This window comes from Entelurus aequoreus, linkage group LG09, assembly GCF_033978785.1.
Source record: "Entelurus aequoreus isolate RoL-2023_Sb linkage group LG09, RoL_Eaeq_v1.1, whole genome shotgun sequence".
NCBI classification, from domain to species: domain Eukaryota; kingdom Metazoa; phylum Chordata; class Actinopteri; order Syngnathiformes; family Syngnathidae; genus Entelurus; species Entelurus aequoreus.
In genome coordinates, this window is record NC_084739.1 from 70,948,661 (window position 1) to 70,965,749 (window position 17,089).

General features: G+C 42.1%; 2 protein-coding genes across 2 annotated transcripts in view; one reads left to right on the forward strand and one right to left on the reverse strand.

The window, feature by feature from the left end:
* ikzf5 (IKAROS family zinc finger 5) lies at window positions 1–12,116 on the forward strand. Its single transcript, XM_062059279.1, has 4 exons — window positions 1–318; window positions 2,086–2,244; window positions 4,045–4,218; window positions 8,278–12,116. The coding sequence occupies exons 2-4, from the start codon at window positions 2,112–2,114 to the stop codon at window positions 9,228–9,230; spliced, it is 1,260 nt and encodes a 419-aa protein (XP_061915263.1). The 5' UTR covers window positions 1–318; window positions 2,086–2,111; the 3' UTR covers window positions 9,231–12,116.
* The window catches only part of LOC133657028 (deleted in malignant brain tumors 1 protein-like), a 24,307-nt gene continuing 18,984 nt past the window's right edge, over window positions 11,767–17,089 (reverse strand). The window contains exons 11-15 of the mRNA XM_062057910.1: window positions 16,798–16,973; window positions 16,495–16,725; window positions 16,249–16,409; window positions 11,973–12,217; window positions 11,767–11,897 (exon numbers count right to left, since the gene is read on the reverse strand). Coding sequence (XP_061913894.1) covers window positions 11,851–11,897; window positions 11,973–12,217; window positions 16,249–16,409; window positions 16,495–16,725; window positions 16,798–16,973 — 860 coding nt within the window. The 3' untranslated portion in view covers window positions 11,767–11,850. The remainder of the gene's footprint in view (window positions 11,898–11,972; window positions 12,218–16,248; window positions 16,410–16,494; window positions 16,726–16,797; window positions 16,974–17,089) is intronic.

Genomic DNA, 17,089 nt, shown 5'->3' on the forward strand with positions numbered 1-17,089 from the left:
ATGCACACGCCGTGAACTTTCACCCCACCAGCCTGGCGAGTTGTTTTGATTTAGCAGCCTTTCTCATCTTGTCTTCTTCCTTGGGAGGAGCGACCGACGTACACTCGGACATTAGGGGGGGAAAGAAGAAAGACAATAATGGCGTCGTCAAGTAGAAACCGGACGGAATATGCTTTTATCCCCCAGCTAACGTTAGCCGTGAAGCTAACGTAGCGAGTAGCGACGACAATGCACTTTTTAGCTTTGACGGGCTTCCTTTAAAAGGTTATTTTCAGCGTGTCTGAAGAACAAAACGTACAGAGTATCCTTTTTGAAGATGTAAGTGTAGGAAATACTTCTACTGGCACTGCTTGACGTCTTTCTAGCTACTCTGTTTGCCAATTGTGACTTTGTTTACTTCAAGTGTTACTTGCTGCAGTGTACTCATCCATCCCTTCAGTGTACTCACCCATCCCTTCAGTGTACTCATCCATCCCTTTAGTATACTCATCCATCCCTTCAGTGTACTCATCCATCCCTTCAGTGTACTCATCCATCCCTTTAGTGTACTCATCCATCCCTTCAGTATACTCATCAATCCATTTAGTGTACTCATACATCCCTTCAGTGTACTCATCCATCCCTTCAGTGTACTCATCCATCCCTTCAGTATACTCATCCATTCCTTTAGTGTACTCATCCATCCCTTCAGTATACTCATCCATCATTTTAGTGTACTCATCCATCCATTCAGTGTACTCATCCATCCATTCAGTATACTCATCCATCCCTTCAGTGTACTCATCCATCCCTTATTTGTACTCATCCATCCCTTCAGTACACTCATCATAATGTATTTGCAGCAGGATACATCCATCCCTTCAGTATACTCATACATCCCTTCAGTATACTCATCACAGTGTATTTGCAGCAGCATACATCCATCCCTCCAGTGCACTCATCACAATGTATTTGCAGCAGGATGCATCCATCCCTTCAGTGTACTCATCATAATGTATTTGCAGCGGGATGCATCCATCCCTTCAGTGTACTCATCACGATATATTTGCAGCAGGATACATCCATCCCTTCAATGTACTCATCATAATGTATTTGCAGCAGGATGCATCCATCCCTTCAGTGTACTCATCATAATGTATTTTCAGCAGGATGCATCCATCCCTTCGGTGTACTCATCATAATGTATTTGCAGCAGGATACATCCATCCCTTCAGTGCACTCATCACAATGTATTTGCAGCAGGATGCATCCATCCCTTCAGTGTACTCATCATAATGTATTTGCAGCAGGATACATCCATCCCTTCAGTGCACTCATCACAATGTATTTGCTGCAGGATGCATCCATCCCTTCAGTGTACTCATCACAATGTATTTGCAGCAGGATGCATCCATCCCTTCAGTGTACTCATCACAATGTATTTGCAGCAGGATGCATCCATCCCTTCAGTGTACTCATCATAATGTATTTGCAGCAGGATACATCCATCTCTTCAGTGTACTCATCACAATGTATTTGCAGAAGGATACATCCATCCCTTCAGTGTACTCATCACAATGTATTTGCAGCAGGATACATCCATCCCTTCAGTGTACTCATCACAATGTATTTGCAGCAGGATGCATCCATCCCTTCAGTGTACTCATCACAATGTATTTGCAGCAGGATGCATCCATCCCTTCAGTGTACTCATCACAATGTATTTGCAGCAGGATGCATCCATCCCTTCAGTGTACTCATCATAATGTATTTGCAGCAGGATACATCAATCTCTTCAGTGTACTCATCACAATGTATTTGCAGAAGGATACATCCATCCCTTCAGTGTACTCATCACAATGTATTTGCAGCAGGATGCATCCATCCCTTCAGTGTACTCATCACAATGTATTTGCAGCAGGATGCATCCATCCCTTCAGTGTACTCATCACAATGTATTTGCAGCAGGATACATCCATCCCTTCAGTGTACTCATCACAATGTATTTGCAGCAGGATACATCCATCCCTTCAGTGTACTCATCACAATGTATTTGCAGCAGGATACATCCATCCCTTCAGTGTACTCATCACAATGTATTTGCAGCAGGATACATCCATCCCTTTCTTCCAATGGGCGAGGAAAAGCCAGACACGTTGGACTTCGTGAAGGATTTCCAGGAATATCTAAGCCAGCAGACCCAGCATGTCAACATGATATCAGGGTCGGTCAGCGGGGTCAAAGAGGTGGACGAAGTACCTGCTGGTAATGTTCACATGTCCATCTACTCTCCATGCTTTTTACTCCTGGATATACAGTGGTGGTGAAAAGTGTACAGACACTTGTAAAGAACATCATGTCATGGCTGTCTTGAGTTTCTAATCATTTCTATAGCTCTTATTCTTTAAACAGACAAGAAGCAAGGAATCATGCAGAGACAGAGTTCAATTTAGCTCAATGAGGAGAGATGTTTTGGGCTGTACTCTAGTTACAGAAACAACCTACGCTCTAAAGTCTAGCCCACATGCTCCTTTATTTATTTGGGAGGTCCCTGGTTACCTCACTGAGGCCTCCTCTAAAAGGAGTGGCCACACATTTCATGCAAAGCAGCTTCCAGTACGCACAATACGTGACAGAATGTGCTGGGGCCTTGTGATTGCCTTGTCTCTGCACCGTCTGTGTGCTGTCGTCTTATCTTCGTTGAGGTCCTTGAAGTCCTTGGCTGTTAGTGGGCTAAGACAAACAAAATATCTGCGGCGAGGCAACCCCTCATGTGCTGTGACTGATAACAAGTTTTGTCCTTGCACGGAGAGAAAAGTACAACTTGAGCACAATAGCTAATAACTATAGCAACGGCCTTTAAGCATAGGAGTTGTGTGATAACTTACACATAATTATTCTAACAGCGCAGTTGGGTGTTCCAACAGGACAGTGACCCCAAACACATGTCAAAAGCGGTAAAGGAATGGCTAAATCAGGCTAGAACAGTGGTTCTTAACCTGGGTTGGATGGAACCCTAGGGGTTCGGTGAGCCGGCCTCAGGGGTTCGGCGGAGGTCAAGACACATCCGACTCATCGTGTAAATACAAACTTCTCCCTATCGGCGTATTACAGATACGGCAACAGCAGACTGATTTGCAGGTGTGTAATTTGTTGTGAGTTTATGCACTGTGTTGGTTTTGGTCTTTGAACAAGGTGATGTTCATGCACGCTTCATTTTATGCACCAGTAAAAAAAACATGGTAACATTTTAGTACGGGGAACATATTCACCATTAATTAGTTGCTTATTAACATGCAAATTAGTAACATATTGGCTCTTAACTAGTCATTATTAAGTACTTATTAATGCCTTATTCGGCATGGCCTTATTATAACCCTAACCCTCTAACCCTGACCCTAACCCTAACCAAATAGCTCTAAATTAAGTCTTTGTTACTTAGAATATGTTCCCCATACTAAAGTGTTACCAAAAACATATAACTTTGTCTTGAATTTGAAAAAACAAAAAACAATTATTTTTCACTAAAGAAGGGTTTGGTGAATGCGCATATGAAACTGGTGGGGTTCGGTACCTCCAACAAGGTTAAGAACCACTAGGCTAGAATGAAGGTTTTAGAATGGCCTTCCCAAAGTCCTGACTTAAAGGTGTGGACAATGCTGAAGAAACAAGTCCATGTCAGAAAAGCAACACATTTAGCTGAACTGCAGCAATTTTGTGGTCAAGTGGTCAAGCAGAAGCTTGTGGATGGCTACCAAAAGCGCCTTATTGCAGGTCAACTTGCCAAGGGACATGTAAGCAAATATTAACATTGCTGTATGTATACTTTTGACCCTCACATTTTCAGTAGACTCATAATAAATTCATAAAAGAAGCAAACTTCATGAATGTTGTTTGTGAGCAACAAGTATGTGCTCCAATCACTACATCACAAGAAAATAAGAGTTGTAGAAATGATTGGCAACTCAAGACAGCCATGACATGATGTTCTTACAAGTGTATGTACACTTTTGACCACCACTGTACACGCTGAAAGTACACAATGTTGTGTCTCTACATTTGCAGACTACAGTCAGAATGGGCTGGATCACCCTGCAGTGGACATGTCCCTGGAGGACAGCTCGGGGGTCTTGGTGGATGGTTTCGAAAGAACGTTTGATGGCAAGCTCAAGTGTCTCTACTGCAACTACGCCACCCGAGGAACGGCACGGCTCGTAGAGCACATTCGCATGCACACAGGCAAGTGCTCACAGGTGTCATTGCATAACTTTGGGCCACCTCCAGCTTTGTTGAACTGTATTCACAGCACAACTGTAGCATATATCAGAATCAGGTTTATTTGGCAAAGTATACTTGCACATACAAGGAATTTGTCTTCGGCAGTCGTTAGGTCTTTAAACATACAACAAATAGACAAGTATGCGTTCGCTGGGCAAGCAAGTACTCTAGGTGCATACTTTACAGCAAGACATATACTAGTCACTAGAGATGTCCGATAATATCGGCCTGCCGATGTAAAATGTAATATCGGAAATTATCGGTATCGTTTTTTTTATTATCGGTATCGTTTTTTTTGTTTTTTTTAATTAAATCAACATAAAAAACACAAGATACACTTACAATTAGTGCACCAACCCAAAAAACCTCCCTCCCCCATTTACACTCATTCACACAAAAGGGTCGTTTCTTTCTGTTATTAATATTCTGGTTCCTACATTATATATCAATATATATCAATACAGTCTGCAAGGGATACAGTCCGTAAGCACACATGATTGTGCGTGCTGCTGCTCCACTAATAGTACTAACCTTTAACAGTTAATTTTACTAATTTTCATTCATTACTAGTTTCTATGTAACTGTTATATTGTTGTACTTTCTTTTTTATTCAAGAAAATGTTTTTATTTTATTTATCTTATTTTACTAATTTTTTTAAAAAGTACCTTATCTTCACCATACCTGGTTGTCCAAATTAGGCATAATAATGTGTTAATTCCACGACTGCATATATCGGTTGATATCGGTATCGGTTGATATCGGTATCTGTAATTAAAGAGTTGGACAATATCGGAATATCGGATATCGGCAAAAAGCCATTATCGGACATCCCTACTAGTCACCTATCAACATTATATACAAGTAAGACTATACAAGATTTTGTGCAAAGTACAAATATGTGCATAGGAGAGATATATTGTGTCAAAAAATGTAGAGAAAGTAGGGGTGTAACAGTACGTGTATTTGTATTGAACCGTTTCGGTACGGGGGTTTCGGTTCGGTTCGGAGGTGTACCGAACGAGTTTCCACACGGACATATTAAGTAGCCCCTTCTGCCTCTGTTTCTGTCAGTCCTCTACACAGCACCCAGCATTGACCCACCCACACAACCATCTGATTGGTTACACACAGAGCGGTAACAGCCAATCAGCAGTGCGTATTCAGAGCGCATGTAGTCAGTGCTTAGCGTTTAGCAGGTAAGCATCAGGCAGCGGACTCTCCCCAAATGATAATAAACACCTCCCAGTCAACTACCGTAATTTCCGGACTATAAGCCGCACCTGACTATAAGCCGCACCAGCTAAATTCAGGGGAAAATACAGATTGCTCCATATATAAGCCGCACCCGACTATAAGCCGCAGGGTTTTGATGTGTAATTAGCGTAGTATATAGGGGTTCCTGCTACCACGGAGGGGATTGTCGGGACAGAGATGACTGTTTGGGAACGCAAAGCGTCCCATTTATTAACAATAAATCTTTCAATCGTTCAATCAAACTTTCACATCTTTGACATGGCGAACAGCATTCGTGCAGAGTACAAATAATACAACGGTGCAAAGTAATACAAAGTGCTCGCCTGTACGTTATCAAAATAACCAGCCTACCGGTATATGAAAAGTCAGTCTTTAATCATTGTGTCATCGTCTTCCTCCTGCGTACTAAAACCACCGAAATCCTCTTCGTCGGTGTCGGAGAAGAACAGGCCGTAAATAAGCCGCACCCTTGTATAAGCCGCAGGGACCAGAACGAGGGGAAAAAGTAGCGGCTTATAGTCCGGAAATTACGGTACTAGTAACATCACTATGAGCCCGTTGACCTTCTAGAAATATAAAAGGCAGCTCAGCTCGCTCGCAGTCCTGGCTTGAGGTGAAGGCTAATTCGCTTTTAGCGTAATGTTAGCTCATTTTGCGGTGTGTGTGTGTGTGCGTGTGTGTGTGTTACGGACCGCAAAGCCCTGTCTGTCTGTTATTTCACTTTACCTTTTTCTGTGTTGATTGAGCTGTGTTGAAGCAGCAAAAAAGGACATTATGTTAAATGAAGAGTTTCTGTCTCTGATAATTGATATAATAATGTAAGTGCATCATTAAGCCTACATGAACTCCATGGTGTTCAGGGATGAATAGTCTCTCCTATTGCACCATTTTTTCAGCTATAGTTACATGAATCATTAGTAATGGAGCAGCCTAGTTTTGAATGGCAGGGTCCCTGCTATCACGTGTTGATACAAATATAACATTTACATAATAAATCAACTACAGGCTTCCCAAATGTTGTCATAAATTAAGCATGATGAGTTGACTTGAAACTGTTTAATGTTGCACTTTTTATATGTAGAAGAAAAGTTTTGTCATTTTATTTAATCCGGGCAACAACTTGAGGCAGTTTAATGTTGATTAACGCGGGCAGAATTATTATAGTGTTCCCAATGTTAAAAGGATAAAGCCATTGTTTACAAATTTGGTAAATAAATAACCAAAACATTTATATTTTGTTGTTTTCTTACTGTACCGAAAATTAACCGAACCGTGACTTCTAAACCGAGGTACGTACCGAACCGACATTTTTGTGTACCGTTACACCCCTAAGAGAAGGTAGTGCAAAATAAGCCAGGTGCATGGTCTGTAATGTGCAATACGCTTGTGATGTGCAATAAGTCTGTAATGTGCAGGATGCAGGAGTGATAAAGTCAGTAGTGCCAGTAAAGTCAGGCTGTGCTTGGGAACAGATCAGATCAACTTATCTCCTGTTCAAGTGGGAAAGAAGCTGTTCTTGTGTCTGGTAGTTTTTATCTGTGTCGTCTGCCAGAGTGGAGGAGTTTAAAGACAGTGTATGTCGGATGTGTGGGGTCTTTGGTGATGTTCTCTGCCCTCTTCCTGGTCCTGCTGGAGTACAAGTCCTGTAGGGGGGCTGAGGGGGCCACCAATGATCTTTTGATTGTGCGCTGTAGTCTGCATCTGTCCTTTGTTGTGGTTGCCCCAAACCAGACAGTAATGGATTCAACTGTAGCAGTGTAGAATATGACTAACAGCTCTTGTGGTAGGCCATATTTGCTGAGTGTATATATTCAGTTGTGCTCATAAGTTTACATACCCTGGGAGAATTTATGATTTCTTGGCCATCCTTCAGAGCATATGAATGAAGAAAGCCATCACTCCAAATTACTTTGTTCCAGAAGTTTTGAGGCTTGTCTCTGTACTGTTTGGCGTAATGTAAGCGGGATACTTTGTGACATTTGCGCAGAAATGGCTTTCTTCTGGCGACTCGACCATGCAGCCCATTTTTCTTCAAGTGCCTCCTTATTGTGCATCTTGAAACCGCCACACCATAATTTTTCAGAGAGTCCTGTATTTCAGCTGAAGTTATTTGTGGATTTTTCTTTGCATCTCGAACAATTTTCCTGGCAGTTGTGGCTGAATTTGCTGGTCTACCTGAATCCCTCATTTTCCACTTCTTAATCAGCGTTTGAACACTGCTGATTGGCATTCTCAATTCCTTGGATATCTTTTTATACCCCTTTCCTGTTTTATGCAGTTCAATTACCTTTTCTCGCAGATCCTTTGACAATTCTTTTGCCTTCCCCATGACTCAGAATCCAGAAACATCTGTGCAGCACTGGATGAAAGATGCAATGGTCTGTCAGAAGCCCAGAAACTCACTGACCTTTTATACACACACATTAATTACAAACAAACAGGTCACAGATGAGGATTGGAACCTTGATTAGCCATTCAAACCTGTTTGTGTCAACTTTTGTGCATGTTATCAGATCAAAGTCACTGGGGTATGTAAACTTTTGATCAGGGTCATTTGGGTACTTTCTTTTGTCATTTTGATTCAAAAAGAGTAAACACAGTTGTTCGCCAATAAATAGCTTCACACAACCATTAAGCATGAGTGGAAGAAAGGTGTTTTTGTGTTATCATTCATATTCTCTGAAGAAAATTCTCCCAGGGTGTGTAAACTTATGAGCACAACTGTATATATTTATATGCTAAAACTGTTTTTTCATTTAAAATAGGAGAGAAGCCCCACCGCTGCCACATCTGCCCATTTGCCTCGGCCTACGAGCGCCACCTGGAGGCCCACATGAGGTCCCACACGGGCGAGAAGCCCTACAAGTGTGAGCTGTGCTCCTTCCGCTGCAGCGACCGCAGCAACCTGTCACACCATCGTCGCCGGCGCCACAAACTTGTCCCGAAAAAGGACGCTCGCACCCTCTCCCATAAGAAGATGATGAGCGTCCTGCAGAAGAAGGCCAGCTCCCTGAACTACGGCCGCCGCCTCCTCCTCACCTCCTGCCCTTCCTCGGTGGTGACCCCCAGGGTGGACGACGACTGTGACCACGAGCTGCCTCACTTACATCAGGAGACTTATGATGATCTGAGTCACGCGGGTGAGGAGAGCCTCTCTAGGAATCCAAACCATCTTCATCCAGACCTCATCATGGATAACCCCCTGAACCAGCTGTCTGTCCTGGCTGGCCAGTGTGCCAGCCTCCCTTCAGCATCTCCAGGAGCGGACTCCGTCGTCGACGAGAAGCCCCTCATTATCCACCAGCCCCTTTCTCCCACCGCGCCCGGAGCCGTCCCAGACGGTGCGGCACAAGCCTCATCGTCGTCTCCGATCACCCCGGAGCCCCGCGCTCCCCCGCACAGCAACTGCAGCCCCGCGGGAGGACCCTGCAGCCCCGCAGGAGGACCCTGCAGCGAGCACAGTGGACGGGCCAGCACCCCCACCGTCTCCAACAGCCAACCCAGCACCCCAGCCCCCGCCCAGTCCGCCCCCATGCAGGACTCCCACACCGTCCATCACTGCCAACACTGTGACATCTTCTTCCCAGACAACATCCTCTACACCATCCACATGGGCTGCCATGGTTACGAGAACCCATTCCAGTGCAACATCTGCGGCCACAAGTGCAGGAGCAAGTATGACTTTGCCTGCCATTTTGCTCGCGGGCAGCACATGTGACGTGCAGAGCAGCTTTCTTTATTAGTCCTTTTCCACGGCCTTGATGTAGCTGCGCTTTCCTGGAAAACATGACTGATCAGATGAGTCAGTGCATGTTTTGAACCCGCATTGGTCACTGGTGAAGAATTCTGCAAAGAAGTCTTTTGGCCGCATGAAAAAAACAATGTTTAAATAGAAGTTGAAATAATACAATACAGTAAGTTTACAACAAAAAAAGGCACAACACTGTATTACAAAAATATCTCTTCTTGGAAGAAAAAAATCATGTAAAATTAGACCTTATTCTAGTTAAAAGTAATTTGTCATTTTTGTGTTATTTTCTAAGTTTATGTGGAAAAAAAGTCACTATAAATCAGGTCGTAATATTCTAACACAAAAATGCGAATACTCTTAATATATTTTTTTGGTAATTTTATGTTGAAAAAAGTTACAACGCTACAACAAAAACTTCATTATATAGTAGGGGTGTAACGATACACAAAAATTTCGGTTCGGTACGTACCTAGGTTTAGAGGTCACGGTTCGGTTCATTTTCGATACAGTAAGAAAACAACAAAATATAAATTTTTTGGTTATTTATTTACCAAATGTGTAAACAATGGCATAACATAAATATACACACAGGGTCCATTGCCAGGGTTCATGTGGTATCAAATAAAAACTAAATAAGATAAGACTCAGAATGGTTTCTTAACAAAAGCTTTCTACATATAAAGTGCTTTTTTTGATTGATTGATTGAGACTTTTATTAGTAGATTGCACAGTACAGTACATATTCCGTACAATTGACCACTAAATGGTAACACCCCAATACGTTTTTCAACTTGTTTAAGTCGGGGTCCACGTTAATCAACATTAAACTGCCTCAAGTTGTTGCTCAGATTAAATAAAATAACAAAACTTTTCTTCTACATATAAAAAGTGCAACATTAAACAGTTTCAAGTCAACTCAGCCTCAGATTAACTTTCTCCCCCCCCCCCCCCCCCAGCCTGGCTAACTTGGCAGTAAGAGGATATATGGGCTTATTGTTCTTCCACCATAGAAGTGGCTCAAAATCTAGTTTTTAATGCAATATGGTCTTAAATCTGCTGCTATAAAAACATTTCTTATTGCTTTAGCCCTGCCTGACTCGCCGAGGAGAGGCTGCTTGAATGCGGTGGTGACGCTTCAAATGGGTTAGCATGTTTGACGTGTTGTCAGAAGCAGCTGCTGAACAATGTCGGCAAACCTCCGTCCTCCATTGTTGTATCTAGCGCAGCCAAAGTGTTCCCAAACGGGAGATCTTAACGAGGCAGGAGGGTCTTCCAGCTCTGGCTTTTACATGTTGTCCCTGCTAGCATGCCGTGTGTTGTGTCTCGGTGTGCATTGTTTACACAACGTGCACTGCGCTACTTAATAGGTCCGTGTGGAAACTCGTTCAGTACACCTCCGAACCGAACCTAAACCCCCGTACCGAAACGGTTCAATACAAATACACGTACCGTTACACCCCTATTACACAGTGTTAAGAAAAAGGTGAATAAAAAAAGTCATATTCAGGTACAAAAACCTCCATTTTCCAGTAACACATGATCATTCGTAGCATTAAACGCTCAGTCTGGTGACTGTTAGTGTTAAGGTCTACAAACAATACATTCAGCATTTTTGGCCAATCAACATCAGGATTTCCCTTTGGAATTCAAACATAAATGTGTCTTTTGACATTTTTTGATGATTTTATTTTTCAGTGTGGCTCTAATACTTCTTTGTATAATTCAAACAATGCAACCAAAAAGGTTGTTTTAAAAAAAACATCTCGCGGAGTTACGTCTCGAAAGTGTCCACGCTATCACATTGTTAAAAGTCACGTGGTGTCACAAGTATTTCTTGGCAGTGCCTAACATTTTTAGTGTGAGTGAATCATTTAAACCGTAGCAAAGAAACCATCTTTTGATTAACTATGGGCTTGCCCAAATCCTTTTCCCACAATTGCTGCTATTGACAGTAAAACCTGGCCAAACGTACAGTATATTATGTATGTCGGCGTCACTAGACTTGAACAAAGTGGTCTTGTTCTGTGTCCTGAACTTCCTGCCGAGGCCCAGGAAATGTAACAATGTGCAAATTGTTTTAACACAATGATCGTTTTGGTATTGTATCGAGTTACGTTACAAAACCGTATCCCCATTACCCCGCGGCTTATTTATTATCCTTCGTGATAACCCATATTTGTTTGACCTCTTCTTTTCTGAATAGGTTCTTTATATTGTACTCTCAGTGGTTGGATCGATGTTTGTCGTCGGAATCGTGTTGCAGTAAGTCTGCTCCATTGGCAGGATTGTCCCATGTGTCGGATACTGTCGTCTGTTGCTAAGCAACGTGTGTATTTTAATGCCTTATGCTGTCACTTTAATGTCAAAGCCCTTGCATCCTTTGGGGTGCGAAACACTGTCTTGAATTCATTTAGCTAATTTATAAGAAGTAAAGTGTTTTCTAACTGAGGTGATTGCTTCACGTGTTTGTAAAAAAAATACTGGGGTTGTCTTTGAAGCAGCTTTTAATCAGGTATTGTGAAGTATACAAAGGGTGAGTATGTTTATTAAACAATGTTTATAATTAGAATGAGTTGATCTGATCAAATTAAACTTCGTCCTCTTTTGCAGCCTCCTCTTCCTTTTTGCCGGGCTCTATGAGGACAAGAAAGGACACACGTTACATCCGCTAAACCCGGAGTCGACACCAGTCACCTGCTGTCTACTGACCTACGAGCTGGATGGGACCCAGGACCAGAGTCTGGCTCTCGTGTTCGGCGCCGACGTCCCTGGCCTTGCGTTTGAGGCAGCCCCGGCGGCAGCGAGAGTTCCAGTCGTTGTTTTGACAAATCAGGACCTTGCACTGGAGGTAGACCTTCTCGGCGCTTCGCAGGAACTGGAAGGCCTTGAATGAGAAGCGAGCGTAGCGGGCGGAGCCACTGGAGTAGGACTGATAGGTGTTGTCGACAGGACACCTGCGCAGAGACACGGACCACTGACAATGACCACAGGTGAGTCACTTAAAGGCCTAATGAAAGCCACTACTAGCGACCACGCAGTCTGATAGTTTATATATCAATGATGAAATCTTAACATTGCAACACATGCCAATACGGCCGGGTTAACTTATAAAGTGACATTTTAAATTTCCCGCTAAAATTCCGGTTGAAAAACTCCTTTGGATATGACGTTTGCGCGTGACGTCACGACGGCAACGGAAGTATTCGTACCCAATGTGTCACCGTACAAACTGCTCTGTTTTCATCGAACAATTCCACAGTATTCTGGACATCTGTGTTGGTGAATCTTTTGCAATTTGTTTAATGGACAATGGAGACTGCAACTAAGAAAGTTGTAGGTGCGATCGGTGTATTAGCAGCGGACTACAGCAACACAATCAGGAGGTTGTTTTGTGTTTGAGCTGGATACAAGACGCACTACTGTGAGTACAGCTTTGGCTTCCAAACATTTGATCGCTTGCCCGTACGTGCGTGGCGCTATGTGCATGTCACGTACGTAACTTTGGGGGAATATATGTTTCTTGCCGACTGATGGCGGCCGGGGTGTCGTCCTAAGCTACAACGCCCGCCGCCGCTCCGTAGTTAGCTTCATTTGTTAAGCTTCGCCAAGCTGGAAATTATTAACCGTGTATTTACATGTTCATGGTTTAATAGTATTGTTGATCTTCTGTCTATCCTTCCAGTCAGGGTTTTTTTAAATTTTGTTTCTATCTGCATTTGAGACTGATGCTATCACGTTAGCTCCGTAGCTAAAGTGCGTCAACGATGTATTGTCGTGGAGATAAAAGTCACTGTGAATGTCCATTTCGCATTCTCGACTCTCATTTTCAAGATTATATAGTATCCGAGGTGGTTTAAAATACAAATCCGTGATCCACAATAGAAAAAGGAGAGAGTGTGGAATCCAATGAGCCAGCTTGTACCTAAGTTACGGTCAGAGCGAAAAAAGATACACCCTGCACTGCCTCTAGTCCTTCACTCTAACGTTCCTCATCCACGAATCTTTCATCCTCGCTCAAATTAATGGGGTAATCGTCGCTTTCTCGGTTCGAATCTCTCTCGCTTCATTGTAAACAACGGGGAATTGTGAGGAATCCTACCTCCTGTGGCGTCACGCTACTTCCGGTACAGGCAAGGCTTTTTTTATCAGCGACCAAAAGTCGCAAACTTTATCGTCGTTGTTCTATACTAAATCCTTTCAGCAAAAATATGGCAATATCGCGAAATGATCAGGTATGACACATAGTATGGATCTGCTATCCCCGTTTGAATAAAAAAAATTCATTTCAGTAGGCCTTTAACCCTCTTTGTTGTCTTCAATTATCTACAGAGCCAGTTTTTGAAGGGTGTAAAAACATTTTTGGATTTTTTGAAATATATACAGTGCAGGCCAAAAGTTTGGACACACCTTCTCATTCAATAATAATAATAATAATAATGGATTAGATTTTATATCACGCTTTTCTATTAATAGATACTCAAAGCGTTTACAGAGAAGTGGGGACCCATCATTCATTCACACCTGGTGGTGGTAAGCTACATTTGTAGCCACAGCTGCCCTGGGGTAGACTGACGGAAGCAAGTTTCATGACTATTTACATTGTAGATTGTCACATCAAAACTATGAATGAACACATGTGGAGTTATGTACTTAACAAAAAAAGGTGAAACAACTGAAAACATGTTTTATATTTTATTTTCTTCAAAATAGCCACCCTAGCCACCTCTGATTACTTGTTCGCACACTCTTGGCATTCTCTCGATGAGCTTCAAGAGGTAGTCACCTGAAATGGTTGTCACTTCACAGGTGTGCTTGAAGCTCATGGAGAGAATGCCAAGAGTGTACAAAGCAGTATTCAGAGCAAAGGGTAGCTATTTTGAAGAAACTAGAATATAAAACATGTTTTCAGTTATTTCACCTTTTTTTGTTAAGTACATAACTCCACATGTGTTCATTCCTAGTTTTAATGTGACAATCTACAATGTAAATAGTCATGAAAATAAAGAAAACGAGAAGGATGTTTCCAAACTTTTGGCCTGTACTGTATATTATATATTATTAGTTATAATATACCTCAAACTTTAAGTCCTAGACAAAAATGTCAAACATTTTTTTAAATTTTGAAGGCATTTTGATCAGATAATGTCACAGGTTATATACTTGATATTTATTTTGAAAACTGTAACATCATTGAATCAAAAAATTAAAATTAAAATCACACATTTGTGGTATTTTTGTTTAACCTGGAAGCTGATTCAGAGATTTGAGAAAAAAAAAAGTAAAACAAATATGAAAATTCAAAATGTTTTTACGCCCTGTCCTGTTTTGGCTTTGGGTTGTTGTCAAATAACTGCCAGTGTACCTGTGAAAAAAATTAAAGTCATAAAAATGTCCAAATTCAACTGGAAAAAAATGTGTAATGGAGTAAGACAACAAAAATGATGGCCAAAATACAGCGAACATGTACTGAAAGGACAAAAAAGGGGAAAAAGGCGTATTTATTAAAGTCATAATGGGAAAAAATTCACCCATGTAATTTCATTTTATGTGGGGAAATAAGTCACATTGTTCAACAATAAAAAAAATAATAGTTTGGGGAAAAAAGTGTCACTCTACGAGGATGGAAAATGTATCACAACTGGACTGTTTAGGTTGTCTTGGAAGACATTTTGTCTCTCATTGGAGCAGGCATCACCAGTTCATACTCGACTAGATAGGACAGCTTTAGTAGGGCTGCAGATATTGATTATTTTAGTAATTCAATGATTTGTTTGTTCAATTAATCGAATAATTGGATAAAATACACTAAAGGTGCCTTATGAGGAAAAAAACTTACCTGTTTTTGTGTATTTGGGATCTGCATAAGTCCTGAAAATTTGAAATTAAACTATTGAGGCATGGCAGATATATTTATAAAACGATCTTGCCTTCCTTGCGTTTTTCCCATTTGTTACGTTAGCGGACTATCCATATATGGTAGAAATGTACCCTAAGTGCTTTGCGCGAGTCCGCCATTGTCGTCCGCGCAGTAGTCAATTAGCTTTTTTTTGTATCTATCCTTGTGTTGTGGGGCAGACTGACTTGTACATGCACAATAATCATCTGCTGTTGCCATTTCTAATACAAAGTAGCGAATAGTTCAAACTTATATCCGCCAGTAGAATCCATATGGAAGCGCTAAAAATTACAACAAAGATGACGTAAATAACACCGCCCACCAAACGGAGCCTCCTGAAGAGACGGTCAGAAGCGGCTTAAAAACGGTCTGTAAAACAAAATCCATGCAACATTTGGACCACCAGTGCATGTTGTTTAGACCAGGGGTCCAGAACCTTATTTGTACCAGGGACCATTTTAATGTAAGCATTTTTTCACAGACCGGCCTTTCCCGTGTGGCAGACCAATACTGCAAAAAAGAGTGCATGAAAAATACAACACACACTAAACTCTGATTTAGTGGGAGCTTGTTTCTTTGTGATGAGATGGTCCCTGGAAGGTTAATGTCGGGGACTTCCTATTAGGAGTTTTATTATACATCTATGAACAAGCTTATTGGTGTGTTTAGCAGGACAGGCAAAATTTAAATCCGGGAAAATGCAGTTGTTTCTAAATTATTTAGGATTTCTGTGAGACCCGGTAGCAAATGCGTCACGGACCGGTCCCCGTCCCCGGACCAGTGGTTGGGGACCACTGGTTTAGATCATAAGGAAGTGTTTTAAATGTAGAAAAAAATCACATGAAACCTTTTCAAATCCAGTACTTGGTAACTAGTGTGTGTGATTGCCAGTAAGATTCGTTTTGGATCAAGTCGATTTGTGCCACTTGTTGGTTTGCATATGTAAATTTCGACACTGTGAACATAAGACGACTGTATATAGGTCTACTGCAATTTGTGGAGTCCGAGTACACAGTTGGAGCTTCAAAGGGTGTTCTAGTGCATTTTTCCAAGACTTAGCACTTGTGCTAGAGGTCGTTCTCAGCTTACCCATTACGGAGCAGGCTGTAGGTTGTACTGTGGAAGTCATAAGGTGATGGTGAGGCCACACAGGTGTCCAGGAAAATGACCAGGGAGCTGTCTCCGCCCTTTAGGCCCACCTGGACGTACAGATCTTGGTTGAGAGACACTTTGTATGGGAATTCTGTCACCTGGTTGAGGAGAGAGTCAAAGGAAGACTATTAAAGTCCTTGGTGGTGTTATACTGGTCTCTGTGAAAGTGTGAAGGTGTTCTACCTTATAGTAGAAGTTGCTGTGTGTGTAGAAATCCACGGAAGTGTTGAACTTGCCCGTCCCTGTGATAGTGGTGTTGTCGTGATTCTGTGCCAGGTACATAAACTGCGCCACCGAGTCTTGATCCATCCGACAGACCACGTTGATTTTTAAGTTGGCCATGCGAGTGATGTCACCGAAGCTGGACGTGTAGGCGCGGACGGCGTTGGTGTACACCATTCTGCCGTTCTCAAACTGAAATGTTACAACTCCTTTGTGTCAGCACGGTACACTACGGCACGTCGCTGGCGTAATACCATCCTGTACCTTTCCATTGGTACCACAACTTTTGACCCCGAAACTGAAGACCACCTCGTTTGCATAAACAATGGGTCTGCAGTTCTGGTTGTTGAGGTAGAGACTGTGGCCGTCGTAGCCCAACGAGTTGAGGTATTTCCTCCCGATCACGATGGTCATGTCATTCGAAGAACAGTTTACTTTACCTGGGAAGAGGCAGAGGTAAGCTTTTTGTGGCCCCATTTCAGTCTTTAATATTACTTGTTGAAACACGCTGGGGCTGACTCCAGGCCTTGTGATACAAAAATAGTATTGATGTTCT